A 17798-nucleotide genomic window follows, 5' to 3' on the forward strand; every position below is an offset into this window, starting at 1 on the left:
GATGCTAATTGTGAAGCATTTACAAAAATTGTGCCCCTACATGCTCTAGATGGAAATTCTTCAGATGATTTACTTTCGTGTGAAATTCACTAAATCTAAGACTCAACTTCATAGATGTTCAAGTATTTTAATCTTGGTTTTTAATCTTGGCATATATTGCAAAATTACCTTAGTTTTTCTAAGTTGAAATATAGCTCCAAAGTAAATAAATGAAATTAATTTACTAAAATGTTGTAAAAAAAAAAAGTGTACTTTGCCATATTATAATTTATTTTTTGAGATGGAGTCACCAGGCAGGAGTGCAGTGGCGCAATCTCAGCTCACAGCAACCTCCGCCTCCCAGGTTCAAGCAATTCCCCTGCCTCAGCCTCCCAAGTAGCTGGGACTACAGGTGTGCGCCACCACACTCAGCTAATTTTTTGTATTTTAGTAGATAGGGGGTTTCACCATGTTGGCCTGGATGGTCTCGATCTCCTGACCTCGTCATCCGCCTGCCTGAGCCTCCCGAAGTGCTGAGATTACAGATTACAGGCATGAGCCACAGTACCCAACCATGACATTTTAAAAGAATACTATGTTTTGAAATCACATGTCAACGATCGTTTACACCATAAGCTGATTGATATCTTTCATAGTTCGTTTATGAGCTTGAGTCATGTGATTTACATAACAAGACGAGGAAATCTTCAGACATGCATGTAACAGGATAAAGAAATCCTTACGTTTTAATTTATGGTTGAATTCTTTCAAATGTAAGTTAATATGTCAATCACATATAAATATATGCTAAAGCAAAATGAAGTTATTTTTAAAATTTTTCAAAATAGTGTATTCAGGATAATACAAGTCCAGTTTTAAAATATTTTTAAAAGCCTTTCCACATTTAAAAGGATACCAACTATAACCATAAATTCTAGCATTTAGTCACTATCCATATAGTTCAACAAAACACTTTACATACAGAAATCCTAAAATATATTGAAACTATTTTCACATTTGCCTACTTTTCCTTTTTCTGTTTTCCGTTTAATTATACAAGATGCTTTATGGAATGACTGACTGGAGTAGACAAAAGGAAAAGTACTATGAACATAAATACAAAAATAAAATTCTGGTATCCATTAACATTCTCTGTTACGGAGAAACATTATTCCAAATGTGCTAATATTTTCATCACAAATTGTGACAGTATATGTTTAAATATTAGACAAGTCACTTGGCTGAAACACTTTGCATATAAAAACTCAAATATTCTAACAATTCCAGGTCATTAGAAGGTTTTATGTGTCCATAAACATGATATTCTCACATCCTAATATATGTGCATAAGTTAATTTGGGGTATATGTAAATATTCAGATTCTGGTTACTGTAAAATAGCTCAAAGATTTCCTTATATTTTATGTAACAAATGAAAGAAGTTCTTTAGAGGAGAAAAATGAAGAGAGCTGTTTACTAGAATTCTATTTAGACCCAAAAATTTAAAGGTTTTTTTAATGTGTGTATGTATGTGTAAATAGCAATAAAAGAAACATTCAAAAGTTTGCTTTTTCTTTTTTAAGCCCTTTAAGTAATGATATAACTAAAAACTAGGTTTCATCTCAAAGGAAAAACTACAGGTGATATTCTCATTCTTTAGCTTAAAAACTTCTCGTAAAAGGGTGGGTTTGCTGAAGGCTTCCTAAAAATATGCTTTTGTTGTTACTACTAATTTGATATTCAGCCAGAAAAATTAAAAATAATTATTAATCCCAAAGCATACTTTCAAAATTTCTACAAAGACGTGTATTAAAGCAAACCAAACTACAATTTTAGAGAGATCAAACTGAGTAGGAGAGTGCATAGTATGAACATTTACTCTCCCTTTCATCTAAGCCACACAGTCTCCACGTCTCAATAACTGTATAATTAGTCTTGTAATTGACTTATTTCTTTACACTTAAGGATTATTATAACCTGCCATATTAGTTTAATTTACATAAAATTATAACACAGACATTTGGTCATAGTAGTGGATGTCTAGATTTCTTCTGCATTGAAAAGAATGGTTTCGCATTTATCTGTGTTTACAAAAAATAGCACTGCTTAAGAAACGAACCAGAGCAAACAACCAAAATGCTCTCATCCCAAAAGACCTAAAGCTCTCAAAATAAGAAAGCCTCTGAATAACTCAGAACACTAGGATTTTAATATTAAAAATTTCCTAATTTAAATGTAATGTGTCAGAGTAATCAACTTCTTTATTAGATAGAGCTATTTTACTAAGGCGTTATGTTTTCATCAAAAAAGTATGATAATATTTAAGTTATGTATAAGAAAATGCATGTTTTTAGTTAATTTAAACTTGATAGCTTTTTTTAAAAACTATATTCCTGCAAATAACAAAAAGGTATGCGGAAGGCATTGTTCTTTTAACTGGTTAAGGGCACACACAGTTTAGGGTGTCCACCTAAAACTTTGTCAAAAATCTAAATAATTCATTTAAATAACAGATGAATCACTCATCCTAAGAGAGTCCTCAAATACACATCCTCCCTGAAGCCTTTCTGAATATTTTAGTAGCAATTTTCTGTGTATTCCGACAGCCTTTTGAGTTTATTTCTCTTACAATCCCCACTTCAGTATGCCTTGTAGTATGGTTCAGTCTTTACAGATCTCCTTAGTCTGCTAAATCTCATGTTCCTGTGGACAGAAGTGAAACTGTATCTGTCCCCACAACCTGAAGCAGAGAGTCTACACAGTAGGCATTCAGCGTCCGTTGAACAATTGGAGAAGGTAAGGCAGAGAGATTAACACTGTTTCCCAACTATTATGTGGGTTTGTTTCCTAAAGTTTCTTTTAAAATAAAGCCTGCTTACTTTTAATTATGGATACACATCAAAATAAACTGCCTGCTTTAAATACCCACAGAAAAAATAATATATTTGGAGCAAAGGGCTCCTGAGAATAGTTAGAAGAAATAGAAATATCAGTAAAAAGGAGAAGACATTGAACATTTGGGGAGAGGGGTGTTAAAATGTCCCTAACTTATTGTAACATATGAAGAAGTTTATAAAACTAGTTAAAGTAGTTAAAATTTCACATATTAAACCATGTAGATTTGGTTAAAGTAAAAAGGCTTTCAGAGATTACTTACAATAATGAGTTAACAGTGCAAATACCACATTGTTTCATGAGAATCTTACCATGTGCTTTTCTTCCCCCCCAAAAGTAAAATTTTTAAACACTCTCCAGTTTTAACACAAACAAAAGATAAATATTTATGAAGGAAAACAAATTCCACAGCATTCCATACAGATTTCCAAGCAGTCTGATGATTCACAACAGGCATCCATGATGCCACAGTCCATATCACAAGGGCAGTTACAGTCATCCCCCATCTCGTCCCCACAGCAACAGCAGCAGGCTTCTGAGGTGCAGATGCCACATGACGCTTGTCCCAGGACAATATTGCAGAGGGTCAGGAATTCGCAGAACAAGCATGCCAGGATACAGTGGACACAACAATCTTGATTTTCAGTGGTGAGGAGGCCACATAGTGAGAAAGAGGAGGAACACAAAATACATGTTATCAACAGACTCAATAAGAATTGAGCAAAATAGTTAAGTAATCCACAGCCCAAATGAAGTTTGCTTTGTGAGTTAGAAACTCATAAAGGAGCTTAAGTGAAACTCTAGATGCGTGATCTTTAGAAGTAGATAATTCATTTGAAAAAAAAAAAAAAAAGGAATATGTGTACACATGTGTGTGCACATGTGTTAGATTATTACTCTCACAAACTGTGCAATGGCCCTTGGTCCTAGACACCACTTCTCTATGCTTCTTACCCATCTTTCTATATCTTATTGTTATTTACAACATTGTGCTAAAACAATAGCATTATAGTTATTAAAGTATTTCAGAAATAGAAATTTCCTTCAATTGCTTCACCTACGCTCTAAAATTGGAAAAGAACAAATTTAAATGTGAAATATTTGATATATTATTAAAAAATTAATTCAATAGTTAAACCAGAATCCATTAAGACTTCACTTTCCAATACAACTGACTCAATTTCATGGTTTTAGATTTTTTATTTCACAAAAAATTAAATAAGAACAGTGAGACTCTCTGGTTGGGTCTAACTATTGTTTCTAGAATGGTTCTCCTACCTACTTCTAACAAAGGAATTTGTCCTTAGCAAATGCGAATAATGACACAGTAACATCACTTTTCCACTTCCTTTGGTGGCCACGAACTTTAACATCCCTGTTATCTCCTGAGACATCTCTAACAGTGCCTCTCTAAACAACAATGTTCACTAAACTTCATAAACTGATAAAAACGTTGAGAAATTAAACAGATTACAATTTAATAAATTTAGATTCTAATGTTCTAACGTCCATTCCTTTAGAATTCACATTAGAATTCTAACGTGAGGAGTTAGAATTACTCCTCTTGTGGCAAGAGGAGTAATGGAAAGAAATTTCTATTTCTAGACAACTTTAACACATGTAATAATATTATTTAAAACCAATGTTACAAGACATTTGTCTGATATTGGAAATTGTTGTGAATTTTCACCAGGATGAATTCTGGGTTCTTTTGTGTGAGTTTCTGGTTTTTGTTTTGTTTTTGTATTTTGTTTAATGCAAGTTTTAATAAGAAGATTCCACTTCCTACAATAGCGATAAGACACAACAATCCCCATCCTCTTCCCATTGTCACATGTCCTTTGGGCTTCTATATTTGGTATTGAAATTAAGCATCTTCGATGGAGTGTCAGCAAACTGGGAAAACCAAAGATGAAGGAAAGAAAAGCAGGTTGTTGCTTGGCAGCCATGCTATTATAAAAAAGCATGCTCTTCTCTGTAGAATGCCACATAACTGCATGCAGATATGAATTGACAGAATTCCTCTACTACAAATTCCTTGGCTACAAATGCTTCAGGTAAGGAAAAAAACAAAACAAAAAACCTACCAGCGTACCTAAGGCAGTCTCTTAACTCTACAGGTTTATCCCTAACCATCCCATCATAAACTCCCTAACTCCTTCAACACCCTTCTGTTTCTCTGCAGTCTCTAACTGTACAGAATGCAGAGGATGAAAGGAGAAAATGCAGAAACACAAAGACATACACTCCACCTGCCAGATCGTGAAAAGGAGGAAGAATCAGAGAAAAACACAAAAGAAAAACTTCAGAGTTGTGTTTGTAGAATTAAAGGCTAAAAGGATACACTGATCTTTCCTTTCTTTTTAGTGTCACCCCACTCTTACATACGATGGTTCATGCAAAACAAAAACAAAAACAGAGTTGTGAGAGTTTTCAGGTCTCTCCATCTTCCCCTCATGTTGGTATCTGATAGTAACCAATCATTTCTGGGGAACTCTAAAATCAACCTACATGAATAAAGGCCCATGGCCTTACAATGTTCTGGATTTCTAGATAGTATCTGTGGTTTTCCTCTATCAACACTGTTTCTATGCTTTCATCTGTCTTATATGACTCTGTTCAGTTAAACTTTTTCAGAATAACATTATCATCATGATTTGTAAAATATTTGAGATGTTATAAACAGCTAGCTTCATTATTACTCAGAAGATAGGATTTAACAGTTTAAAAATTTTCCTGATTCAAAACAAGGAATTCAGCCATGCCAATGACAGAAAGGGGGAAGAAACCAATAAGCAATTAGGAGAGAGAGATTGGATGTGATTGGTGTGAGACCAAAGCCCTGAGGATGAAGAGAGATGGGAGTGACATTCCAAACAAAATCACTTGTTGCCTTTCATAGGATATATTCATTTGAGAATTAATATTTCTTCTAGATTGTAGATCACAATGACACATATCATGAAGAATTTAAAAGACTTAAGCCAAAAAATGAATCTCTCCTAACTCTTACTTTAGTAAACAAGATTTATAAATTAATTTGCCTGTTAAAATGTCATTTTATTTTTAGTAGACAAAATCGTTTTTTATGTTCTTATCCCTAAATAGATCAAATACTCCTTTTCTAACTTATCTTCTTCAACAAAACCTGGTTTCTATAACTAATTGATATAAGTGGTTGCTTTACTAGAACAGGAGCTCTAGCATTAATGCAGGAAAAGTATTTATTTGCTGTTTGCAAAACTGAGAAACATATTACCTTAAAAGTAGAGATGTTTTCATCATTTTTTCGTTTTTTGAAAAAAAAATTTACACACTTACTTTGAACTAAACACTCTTTTAAGGTCTTTATAAATATTGATTAATTTAATTCTAATAATACTCCTAAGAAGTCATGCTGGTATTATGCCTCTTTTACCAGGGCAGAGACTGATTCACAGAAAATTTATGAAAATTTTCGAAGGTCATAGAGGGAGTAAGTAGCAGAACAAGAACCAGGACCTAGGCAGTTAACCTCCTGAGACCTTGCTCTCAGCCTGCAAGCTATGCTGGTGCTACAGGAGTGGGTCACTTCTAACACTGGGTTGATGTTCCTTGGAGGAAGAAGAGTTACAAATCCAAAACTCTCTGCTGATTTGTTTTGTTCATCTATCTGTTTTTAGCCTTGGTTCATGATCCTTTTCTTTTTTAAAAACTACTCTAAATTTTAGTTTTAATAAAAAGTTGACAGTTAATGTTACTCTTCAATATGTAAAAACAAATCATCACTAAGTTGAAGAATTAATAAACTGCCAGTTGCATTGTTAAAATAGACATGAGAGAGAAGGCAGTGTGGAGAGAGATTATGTCTCAATCAAAAGATACCAATCTATAAATCTAAAACATAAAAATTAAGGTCTGTAGTTACAAGATCAAGAGTTCCATATGTAGCTCTTAATGTAAATATTAAAACTTACAAAATGAAGACATTGTTTTAAAACATAAGTCCTTTATAATTTACTAGAAAAGTACTTTGGGTTACTCTGAAAAACCAAATCTATTAACAGGCATCTAAAGAAGCCACAAACCAAAATGCATTTACAAGATCATAGAGATATTAACCAAGATGTATCTACAGAAGTGTCTACCAGAAACACGTTCATATTCTGAATTTTTCAAGTAGAGAAATATCTAGAAATGACAACAAAAAATCAACCAAAATGACAACAAAAAAATCAACCAAAAAAGGTTCCTTAACTTCTACCAAATCTTTAAATACTCTGATTGTTATTCCTGGCCAAAAACGATTTTTTTTTTTTTTTTTGGTGGGACCTCTTTATAAAACCCTTCTATTTGTAACCTTATATTTTTAAGTCATAGTTTGACTGTGATTCAGGTTAATGAAAAGGTTAAAGTAAATTAGGAAGAAACAGTTGTTATAGTTTGCATCTCTGCCACTGCTAACAGGTATCAAGAATCATAAAAGGCACAATAATGGTGGTTTTATTTGAGGCAAAGAGAAGATGATAAGAATTATCAACTTAAGAAGCCTTGAATAGAGAAACATTTTTTTTTTTTTTTTTTTTTACAAAAATGCGTCCTCTGCATCCATGTGGCTTGTAGTCAGGATTCATCTTTCCCCCCTGTTCTTGAGAGTTCCGTTTTTATTGTTTTATTCTGTCATTATTTACAGTTTTTGCCAAAAGTGTTTAACCTCTGAGAAGCCCATGGGGGTCTGGGAAAGACTGCCGTGCAAAACTGGGCCAAGCAAGAATTGCACAATTTAGTGTACTTAGAGGAGAACTCAGCACAAGACTGACAGCTACTGTAAATTTAGGAAAACAAAGTAACATTAAAGAAGCCAAGTAGCTAAGAGTAGAGCATAAAAGGAAATCTTTACCATGTTTGATTTCAAAGCAAAACAAAACCACACAAGCTGTTATGAATTACTGAAGACACAACCCCAAACAAAATTTTTGAGTCCTTCAAAAGGTCATCAGTGTTACGCCCAGGCAGCTGGCCTATTATCTGGAGAACTTCTAGCTCCTCAACACCATTTAGGTAACAACTGGAATCTACTTAAATAGCATCTTAGAAATCTGGTGAAAATGTCTGTGACTGATCCCAAGAATTCTGTGCTGCTTAAAATGAGACTGAAAATCGGCTTTTGTAAAAACAAGTCAGTTTATAATGAAATTATCCCAATTGATATTGATACCTGATCAGTATGTGGCCAAATTACACCAGGGAATACGAGGAATGCAGTTTATTAAAGTGGAAGGAAACCTGATTGAGTCATCAGAAAACTATTTATACAGTAAACTCAGCTCTCCTCTAAACAAGCCTCTTCTATCTCTTTCATTTCCTCTTCTTAAGATGTGGTATGACAGGTGCTCTGAATTTCTTGGAACAGAGATACCAAACAGCGAAAGTGGAGTACAGGAAAGGACAGACAGCAGAGAATTCTGAGAATAACCCACAATCCATTTCTAAGAGAATGCAATTTGAATGGGTCTTATCTCTAATAAAGTTTCCTATGAAATAAGAGGCTTGAAAATACTTTCTTAATCAGGTCCACATCATGAAAACTACATGCTGAGAAACAAAGGTTTATTAGCATTTAACAGGCCAGTAATATGCCAAACAAAGACCGGGGATTAGAACATGAGCAATCAGAGTTACGTTTATTGCTTTCAGGACAAGCCTGACTCTATAGCTTTAACATCAAAGCCACAGAGCACCCCCAGTTGCTCCCCATTCTTTAGCTGCAATGACTATCATCTGCCCAGTGGTGGTATAACAAAGACTCTGTGCAGAAGTCTAAATGAAGGCATTCCTCTTCCTAGATACTGCTTTACTGCGACTGTTCTTTCTCAATACAAAAAGCAAAAAGCAAGCTAGAAGTGGGCTGTGGTTATCCTGAATCACAGCTGAGATAGCTAAGTGAGCATCTAGCCTCTGTGAAAACCCAGCTGTGAGGGACCAGACAGACATCTCCGGGGAGTTCTGCTCCTCGAGTGTGTGTGGGGGCTGGAAATGTTTACTAATACCACACGGTAGCTCAGCTCCAAGTAGCTCATGTCTCCAAGACAGAGGACACACAGTGCTTCTGGCCAACAGCCCTAGACTGACCTGCTGCCTGAATAAATTGGCCTAAAGTGAGCCTCCTACACAGAATGCTCTGGCCCAAGACTCTCCCGAGAGGCCATGCATCTTTGCCAGAATCCAATCAACATTTTCCTAGTGGGGAACAAAGTGAGATGGGTCAGGAGGTAAAAAGAAAGTTAGAGAAAATCTGCATTTTCCACTGCAGGACAAAGCAAACTGTATTTTAGGAAATTGAACAATAATCTTTACTATTATCTTTCCTCTCAACAAAGTCAAAAGAACCTAGGAAAAAACAGCACTGTCCTCCAACACCCCACAAGGCGACTCCGCAATCAGCTTCCTACCACATGGGCAAATCCTAGAATCCACCTCCATCCTATGGGAGGTGCTTTCGTATTTTAGACGACAGCAAGTGGATAGCACAGATTTTTTTCTTCTCTCATTTGTTTACCCCATTGCCTGATCTGTAGTTGATTCATTAATATTTGAAACTCTCAGAGAGATCAAATCCAGTAATTGTTGACCATGACTTAACTCTAGCATTGGTCGAGCAGTCCTTTCTAAAGACATGGATTTTACAAAGTCTAGTAAATTAAGCTGAGGTGAGGTAGTTCATGCCTATAATCCCTAGGCAAGTGGATCCCTTGAGCCCAGGAGTTTGAGACTAGCTGGGCAGCGTGACAAAACTCTGTCTCTACCAAATACACAAAAAACAAAAATTAGCTCAGTGTGATGGCAAATACCTATAGTCCCAGGTACTTGGGGGAGGAGGTAGGGGCTGAAGCTGGGTGTGTGTGGGGGGGGTGAGAGTGCTAAGGTAGGAAGATCACCTGAGCCCCAGGAGGTCAAGGCTGCAGTGAGCCATAATCGCTGCACTCCAGCCTGGGTGACAGAGAGAGACCCTGACTCAAAAGCAAAATAAAGTCCAGGAAATATATATATATATATATATATATATATACACACATACACACACATACACACACACACACACACACACACACACACACACACACTAGATAGATCTCAGAAAATATTTTGATTCTTAACAGCTTAACACAGAACTCTGAAGAGGGATAAAAGTTTAGTTATTGGAAGTTCTTATTTAAAATTTTTTACCTAGAAGGTCAGTTTTTGGGCAGAAGGAGGGAGAGAAAGGCTAGAAAATATCAGTGGTGCAAATAATATTTACATTCACTTACTGAATCTCTACATTTTAAGATCACAAGCTTAATAGCTGGTAACAACATTACTGTCCTCATAGGGTTATGATGAAGATTAAAAGAGATAATGCACATTAAGTGCTCAATAAAGGATTTAACATGTAAGTGCTTACTAAATATTATTACTGTGACAACAGTGACGATAATAGCAAAATACTTATTCTAGCAAAACCACACCTCTCCACCTACCTATGTTCCATTTACTCTGATTATCACACCGACATAAGGCGATTCTATTTTAACCTAAGGAGGTTTGTAAAAGGCTCTGACCACAGCTCAAACACTTGAAAGAACGAACCAAGAAGACAACTCTAAGAAACAGAATTTGCAGAGGAGTAAAGCATAAATCTGCCCGGCAAGAATTAACCTTGTATTTGGCTACAGCAGAAAATTTAAAAATAATAACCTATCTTTCCATATTTCAATTATTATCTATTCATTTTTTCCAGAAGCTAGAAAGCAAAAGCAGTAAAAGTATACTTTACTTGAACCTATTCGTTGCTACTTTAAGCTGAGCAGTTGAAATATTTCTAATATAACAAGTTTAAATAACAACAAAGTCGAATGTAATTTTTGGATAATGAAATCTACTTTAGATCTTAAATACATTTTCCTAGAAAGGATCAATGTCCAACAGCTCACTCAAGTTGGTAATAATACCATTTATAGCTAGGACAAAAATACAAGCAAGTAAATCCTCTAATTTTAATGAAAATGCACATTGGAATAAAAATAATCTTAAAAAACTCTTCCAAATACTTAATATATTTCCCATTTTTATTTTCCCAACTGTGTTTATTTCACAATTCACATTTCAGCTTCACTTCTTTTTATTTGTCCTTGGCTTATACATTGTGCAAGTTATAAATAAAAATAAACCAATTTTGTCTTGTTTACAAAACTTAAACCATAATGTGCCCCTTGGGTGATTCTGTAAAAGATGCTGCTGATGATGATGGTGATCATGATGAGTAAAATAACACCCTGGTCATATTCAGTGTTTTTCGTCACTGATATTAGCCTGTTACAGAGATGCACAGGGTTGGCCAGGTCACCTAGGACATAAGGTCTTTATAGCAGTATGGGAGGAAACAAACACACTAAAAAGAAGGCTGACTGATGCTGACAATATTCACAGGACTGGGATCATACACAACAATTCTCCAGGCACTTGACCAGCCAGGGCTCAGCAAGAATCCAAAGGGCACTTTTGCAATCCAAAGGGCTGAGAGGTCCCCAGCAGTGACTGTTCCAGCAGGACCCCTGGAGGCAGGGGCAACATCCCCAGCGGGAGGTGCAGACCTCACACAGGCAGGAGGAGCCTCGCCTGAGAAGGCCCAGGATGCACTCCCCATCCCTGACAGAAGAGACAGGCCCCAACCAAAGAGGCACAGCGGTCTAACAGACAGGCCACGCAAGATGAAGCGAAGCAAGCAGAGTGAAATGTTACAGAGAAATGAGACACCAAAGCACATTTCAAAGCAGTGCACAGGAGGTAAATCCTATTATTTATGGAATTAATTTGCGAACCAATGATGGCATTGTTACTCTTTCCACATCCCTCCTTCTCCACCCATGTTATCTATTAATAACATTTGATTTTTTTTTAAGGCACTATTGCAAGCCTCAGGTGAAGAGGACAGTATGACATTGAAATTATAAGGCATAAATACCTCAGCCTTAATTTAGTGTACAAACAATTCCGGAGCCAAAAACAATCTATGAACATGTTATTTACAAGTATTCTCTAAAATTGCCAAAAACAGATAAACCTAGTTTTCTCATGCAATAAAAATGTTGTGGTCTAGTGTATTATTACTTATTACTGGGGAAAATAAGATAAAATTAAAATCCTCTTTCTGAGGTGCTTCCCCATTCCCTGAGTGTCATCGGAGCCACCCTCCAACTGAGTTATTCCTGTCACAGCTCATTACCTACTAGTACCATTTGGGCAAGCTAATGCCAGAACTACAAGAAGAAAGAGCTGTAAGTGTCTGTGGTTGTTACTGCTGTTTGTTTAGTTTAAATGAGACTATTAGCAACACAGACACAACATAGTAGCACAAAAACAAAGGTGTTTCAATTAATGATCACCCTTCCAACTTCACAAGTGGCAAAGAAAGCCAAGTATTAGCGTATTTATGAGGCTTGTGATGCTGGAGAATTAAAACTAGCTTTCTGGTCTTGGCTCTGCCACTACTCGGCTGAGTGAGTATCTCGAACAGGTCATTCCACTTGTCGATACACATACAGGTAAATGGAAAATGCTAAGTTTGTTTCAAGCTCTGAAGTTCGAAGAAGATATAATCCATTTTCTATAACCAATAGATAGTTAAATCTAGCACATGGCCTTGAACAGGGCCATTACTAGGTTTAATGCAATGTTCAAAACAGAATGGAAAGTTAATTAATGCTGAATACAAGTTGATTCAAGTTGGCTAAGCTCTGAGAGCAAATATCCATACTGTGCAGAAATCACAACAAGGCCTTGCCTGCCTTGTCGTAGATACTGAATGTGGGCCTAGAAAGTAGGCGTCATAAAAATAATGGCCAATGATCAAAGTGTAACCTGTATACTCTGGTCCATGAAGGACATCAGAGGCACATGGAATTAGCCACAGAAGACTCTGAAAACAGTGAGTTTATAGGAAGTGGAAGAAAATGGAATAAAAACAGTCGTCATTCCTAACCAGCATAGGAGCCCAGAGACAATGCCTTCATGGTTAAATGTTCATTCAACAAATCTTCATTGAGCATTTGACTACATGTCAGATTCTGCCCAAACTTCACAGACAAATGTCAAGGAACATAAAGTGGAGGCAAATAAAAATATAGTGACAATACAGTGTGGTAACTGTTGTGATCTGGACAAACACATAGTGCTGGTAGAGTAAGTGATGAGTTACACTTGTTTCGTTTTTGTTCTTTTTGTCTTTCTCTTTGTGGAGAACAGCTTCTCACTATATTGCCCAGGCAGGTCTTCAACTCCTTGGGTTCAGGCTATGCTTTCGCCTCTGCCTCCCTAAGTGCTGGATTACAGGCATGAGCTACTAGGATTATAGGCGTGAGCCATCGTGCCTGACTGGAGTAAGTTATGAGCAAGGAGCGCTTACGCAGTAAGTGCCTCACAAGCATTCCCTCTGCATCACAGACAATCTCATAAAGTGAACATTTGTCTCATTTTATAGATGAGGAACCTGATTTTCAAAATCTTTATATAGAGGCTTGAGGTACAAAGCTACTAACGGGAGCTCTGGGATTCAAATTTAGATCTATGTGATTCCAAGGGCTATTGTCATCACCAAGAGATAATGTCTCCATATTTTATTGTATTTTTAAAAATTTTTATTAGCAACATTTTATATAGTGCTTACTATATTCCAGACACTGCTGCAAGTAGTTTATAAATATTTACTCACTAAACTCTTAGAATAATTGTGTAAGATAAATGCTATTATTAACCCCATTTTACAGATGAAAAACTGGAGGCACAAATGGATGGAATATCCAGTACCCAATTCGGATTTGTAAGATGGAGCTCTGAAAGAGGAGAAGAGAGCATAGGGTAGAGGAGGAAGTAAGGGGTATTCCTGAGCTATGTCTTAAAAAAGAAGCATATGTTAGGTGATATAAAAGCAAAGATTGTTCCAGCCAGTAGGGAAGTTATGCAAAGACACAGGGGCAAGAAGACAGTTTTAGAGATGACAGTGGCTCCATATTTTTGTTGGACCTAAAGAAACCAGGTAAAACATCTTCAATTTTCCATGTCAGAAATGAGGGAGCAGAAATGGCATGCAGTGATAATATAGTGTCAGTGGGGTCAGGCAGGATGTCTTTGAGGAAATAGCAAGAAAGTAGGATTAGCATGAGTTGCTAAGACATTGGAAGAAGCAGTGATGAGAAGAGTCAAGCACGACTCCCTGGTTTCTGAGGTCATTTGCTAACGAAGAAATCCAGGAGGAAAAACAGTTTGATTTGAAATATGTTGAGTGTGAGACTAGTTAAGTCTGGGGATACTCAAATGGAGATGTTCAAGAGTTAGCTGCAGACCATGATCCGGAGCTTGGAAAGTAGACATGGGCTAGCGGGTGAAAGGTGGCTGAAACTGTCATAGTGAATGGGCTTATTCAGCTGCCCAGGGAGGATGTACTCAGTGACAAGATATTCAAGGTAACAAAAACATTTAAGAAAGGGAGAAGCTGGCAGGAGAGACAGAGAAGTAAACATGGAATTAGAAACTCTAGGAAAGGGAGGTGCCGTGGAAGTGCGAGATAACATTTCAAGGAGGCTGTGTCAGGTACTGTGGCCAGAGAAATTTTAGTGATGTGTTAGGTCTAGACACAAACAGCGGTGACGCGAGGAGTGACTGAAAAGTGAAGGAACACAGACCACACATGCAGCTAGCTTTCCAAGACATCTATTTGTAAAGAGGAGGAGAAAACTAAGGATGCAGAGTCTGTTGAGAGATACACTCACACATACACACACTCGCCACACATACATTTTTAGATAGGAAAGACTGACATACGTTAACTATTCTCCAGAAGAAAGTTCAAACAGAATGCAGAAAGGGCTACTCAGTGGAGCGAGTGTATGCAGATGGGCGTGATGGGATGTGTGCTGCAACAGGAAGAGCCGTCTCTCCCCCTTTGAGTGGAAGGTAAAAACGGGCTCAGAATTAGGTAAGTTTATAGGTAGGGCCCAGGATGGAGATCCTGAGGAAAAGCCGGATGGCCTCCTCTCCCCCTGGAGAGTGAGGGAAAGTTGCTGAGAGCTTCTTTAAAGACAATGGCACCAAAATGGGATGGTCATTGTGGAAAATGGGAGAGGGCAGGTCTGCTTGTCTTTGTAGTTCACCGCTATGTTCCCGAACTGTACCCAGAAGAGTGTGGCACTTATCTGCTACAGAGTCAGTGCTTGAGAATGATTTGTTGCAGGAATTTGGGACACACTGAAGTACTGTGGAGGGATTCTGAGGCTCCGGTTGAGACCTGAGACCACACATGTGTAGTGATAGTGATATTTATGGTCATCACGGTTTCTTCAGGAGTGTTTAGCTCCCTAGTATAGACAGGAGTTGAAAAGACAGATAATCCAGATTTTTGGTTCTGAAAGGTAGGTATACCAGAATGACAGGGTTACAAGTAAGTTAGACATTTCACCAGGAAATACAACTCTGGATAGCGGGAAAAAAATAGCATATGAGACCTTTTTTTTTTTTTTTTTTGAGACAGAGTCTCGCTCTGTTGTCCAGGCTGGAGTGCAGTGGTGCAATCCTGGCTCACTGCACACTTCACCTTCTGGACTCAAGCAATTCTTCTGCCTCAACCTCCCAAGCAGCTGCAATTACAGGCATGTGCCACCACAACTGGCTAATTTTTGTAATTTTAGTAGAGACCGGGTTTTGTCATGTTGGCCAGGCTGGTCTCAAACTCCTGACCTCAGGTGATCCACCTGCCTCAGCCTCCTAAAGTGCTGAAATTATAGGTGTGAGTTTATGTGCCCAGCCGGGAGGCCAGTTTTAAGCATATCTATCCACATACATATATGTTTTTTCATGGTTAGAGTTCAAGAGCCAGTAGATTCATACTTATTTCTAAGAGTGTGATTTTTAAAAGCAATAGGAACAAAAAATCAAAGGCACTTGATCAAAAAATAAAACAGGACTTCTCTACAGACTCCAGCAGACCGGCCTGGACATACAGCAGACTCTTAATACACACCTGTTGACTCGATGCAATTCAGTTTTATGGCCTAAGGTAATGACGGCTTTTGGTTTTAACTTCCTGTCACTCCACAGAACACATTTTCTAGGAGATATCTACCATAGATGTTAAAATGTTCTTTCTAAAACAACTACTCTTCTGTCATTCCAAAACGCAATTTCTGCATCCTTCCCTGAGCATAACTATCAGGAAAAAAAAAATAAACTTCAACTTCTAGTGTCAACTTCAAATTATGTTATGTTATGGTGATATTATTCCCCAAGAGGTCCAGTTCCTCCAGTTTGATTTCCCAAGAGAAGTTACAGTGGAAATTTAGGCAGGTTTAATATTTCTTTGGAAAACTAGTATATTTTTAATCCATTTTGCTCTTTTCTTTCAATTACCTTCACATTTACCCCAAACTCCTGGATTTCTCAGTCTTCTAAGAGGCAACTACTATTTATTTGTGGGAATATTTTTTCTCCTTCGAAGCGGATAGAATGATTAATATCCCTGAGCAAACTACTTAATAATTATTCAATTTTATTCTTCTAATTGCCTCCTACATCCACTTGAGAGGATGCCTACCACCTTCCATTTTTCCCTTCAGTAAAGTGTATAAGCAGAAGAAAAGCTGGTACAAATTACCAGGGTCCTGTGCTTGGAAGGGGCCTGAGGCCACACTATGTTGCATATCAATTAAAATCCCATGGGAAGATTTGCCTGGAAACCCTGAAAAACATTCACCAGGTTGTTGACTTCGAAGCACTTCCTCTGTTTTCTCTTGCACTTATTTATGGAAATTTAAATTAAGACTATCTAAATTGTGCCATACAAAACCCAAGAATTTTATTTTCTCCATTCTTCTGTATCCTGGCATTGCTGACTATGCATTGGTAAAAGCATGACATTAAAATGCAAACGTGAAAACAAGTCATTTAGGAATTTAATATTTAGCAAAGTTTTTTTAAGGTGAAAAATTGAATATGTCCTTTATTATCATTTCAATTTAATATAAGCAAAAAGAAGCTATTAAAAAAAATCTGTGTTCTCTGCATCGTGAAAATTACATACAGAAATGCAAATTTATAAAACGAGTATGTTACAAAATAAATTACTTTTACTACAAAGAATGCTTTGGATTCTGAGGGGCAAGAGCAGGCATTTTTAGTTTTCTGTGGTGTGCCATGGAGATAAAATATTTTTAAATCCATAAAATAGAATACACAGGATTTTGAAGGAAACAAATTATGTTAAAATACAGGGACACATTCGGAGGAAGGGGTCATTGGGTGATTTCATCATTGTATGAACATCAGACAGTGCACTTACACAAATCTAGATGGTATAGTCAACCACATACCTAGGCTATATAGATAGGCTATCACTCCTAGGCTACAAAGTTGTTCAGCATATTATTGTACTGAGTACTACAGGCGACTGCAACCCAGTGGTAAGTATTTGTATATCTAAACATAGAAAAGGTACAGTAAAAACAGTGTTATAATCTATGGGACCATCATGCCATGTGTGGCACATAGCTGAATAAAGTATTATGTGGCCCTGACTATAGCTGATAACATTAGAGTTAAGGTAGAATAAATACATGCTGCTTTTTTCTTTTCTTTTTTTTTGTAATATAAGCTTCTTTTTAAACACATTAATAACAAGTTCTAGCAGTGATCTGATAACTACTATAATTTTAAAGTAGTGATTGGCATAAATAATATTTCCTAATTTCTACAACAACTTTAACATATGCAAATATCATCAACAAAACCACAGGTACTATGGGTGCCACTGAAGTTTATTGCCTATATGCATAATTGAGAGACATACTAAATTTAATTTAAAGTTTAGAAGTTAGTAAAATTAAGTTGGTTATCTCAGACTTAGCATTGGACCCTCCC

At 36.8% G+C, this 17798-nt stretch overlaps 1 protein-coding gene across 2 annotated transcripts in view; it reads right to left on the minus strand.

The window, feature by feature from the left end:
* Positions 1-623: 623 nt before the first annotated feature.
* Positions 624-17798, minus strand: part of MDFIC (MyoD family inhibitor domain containing) — an 86897-nt gene continuing 69722 nt past the window's right edge. For both annotated transcript variants that reach the window (XM_032276231.1, XM_032276232.1), the window contains exon 5: positions 624-3507. In XM_032276231.1, coding sequence (XP_032132122.1) covers positions 3260-3507 — 248 coding nt within the window. In that variant the 3' untranslated portion in view covers positions 624-3259. The remainder of the gene's footprint in view (positions 3508-17798) is intronic.

The sequence above is a fragment of the Sapajus apella genome, unplaced genomic scaffold (assembly GCF_009761245.1).
Source record: "Sapajus apella isolate SASKATOON/1434 unplaced genomic scaffold, GSC_monkey_1.0 scaffold7, whole genome shotgun sequence".
In the NCBI taxonomy this organism is placed as follows: domain Eukaryota; kingdom Metazoa; phylum Chordata; class Mammalia; order Primates; family Cebidae; genus Sapajus; species Sapajus apella.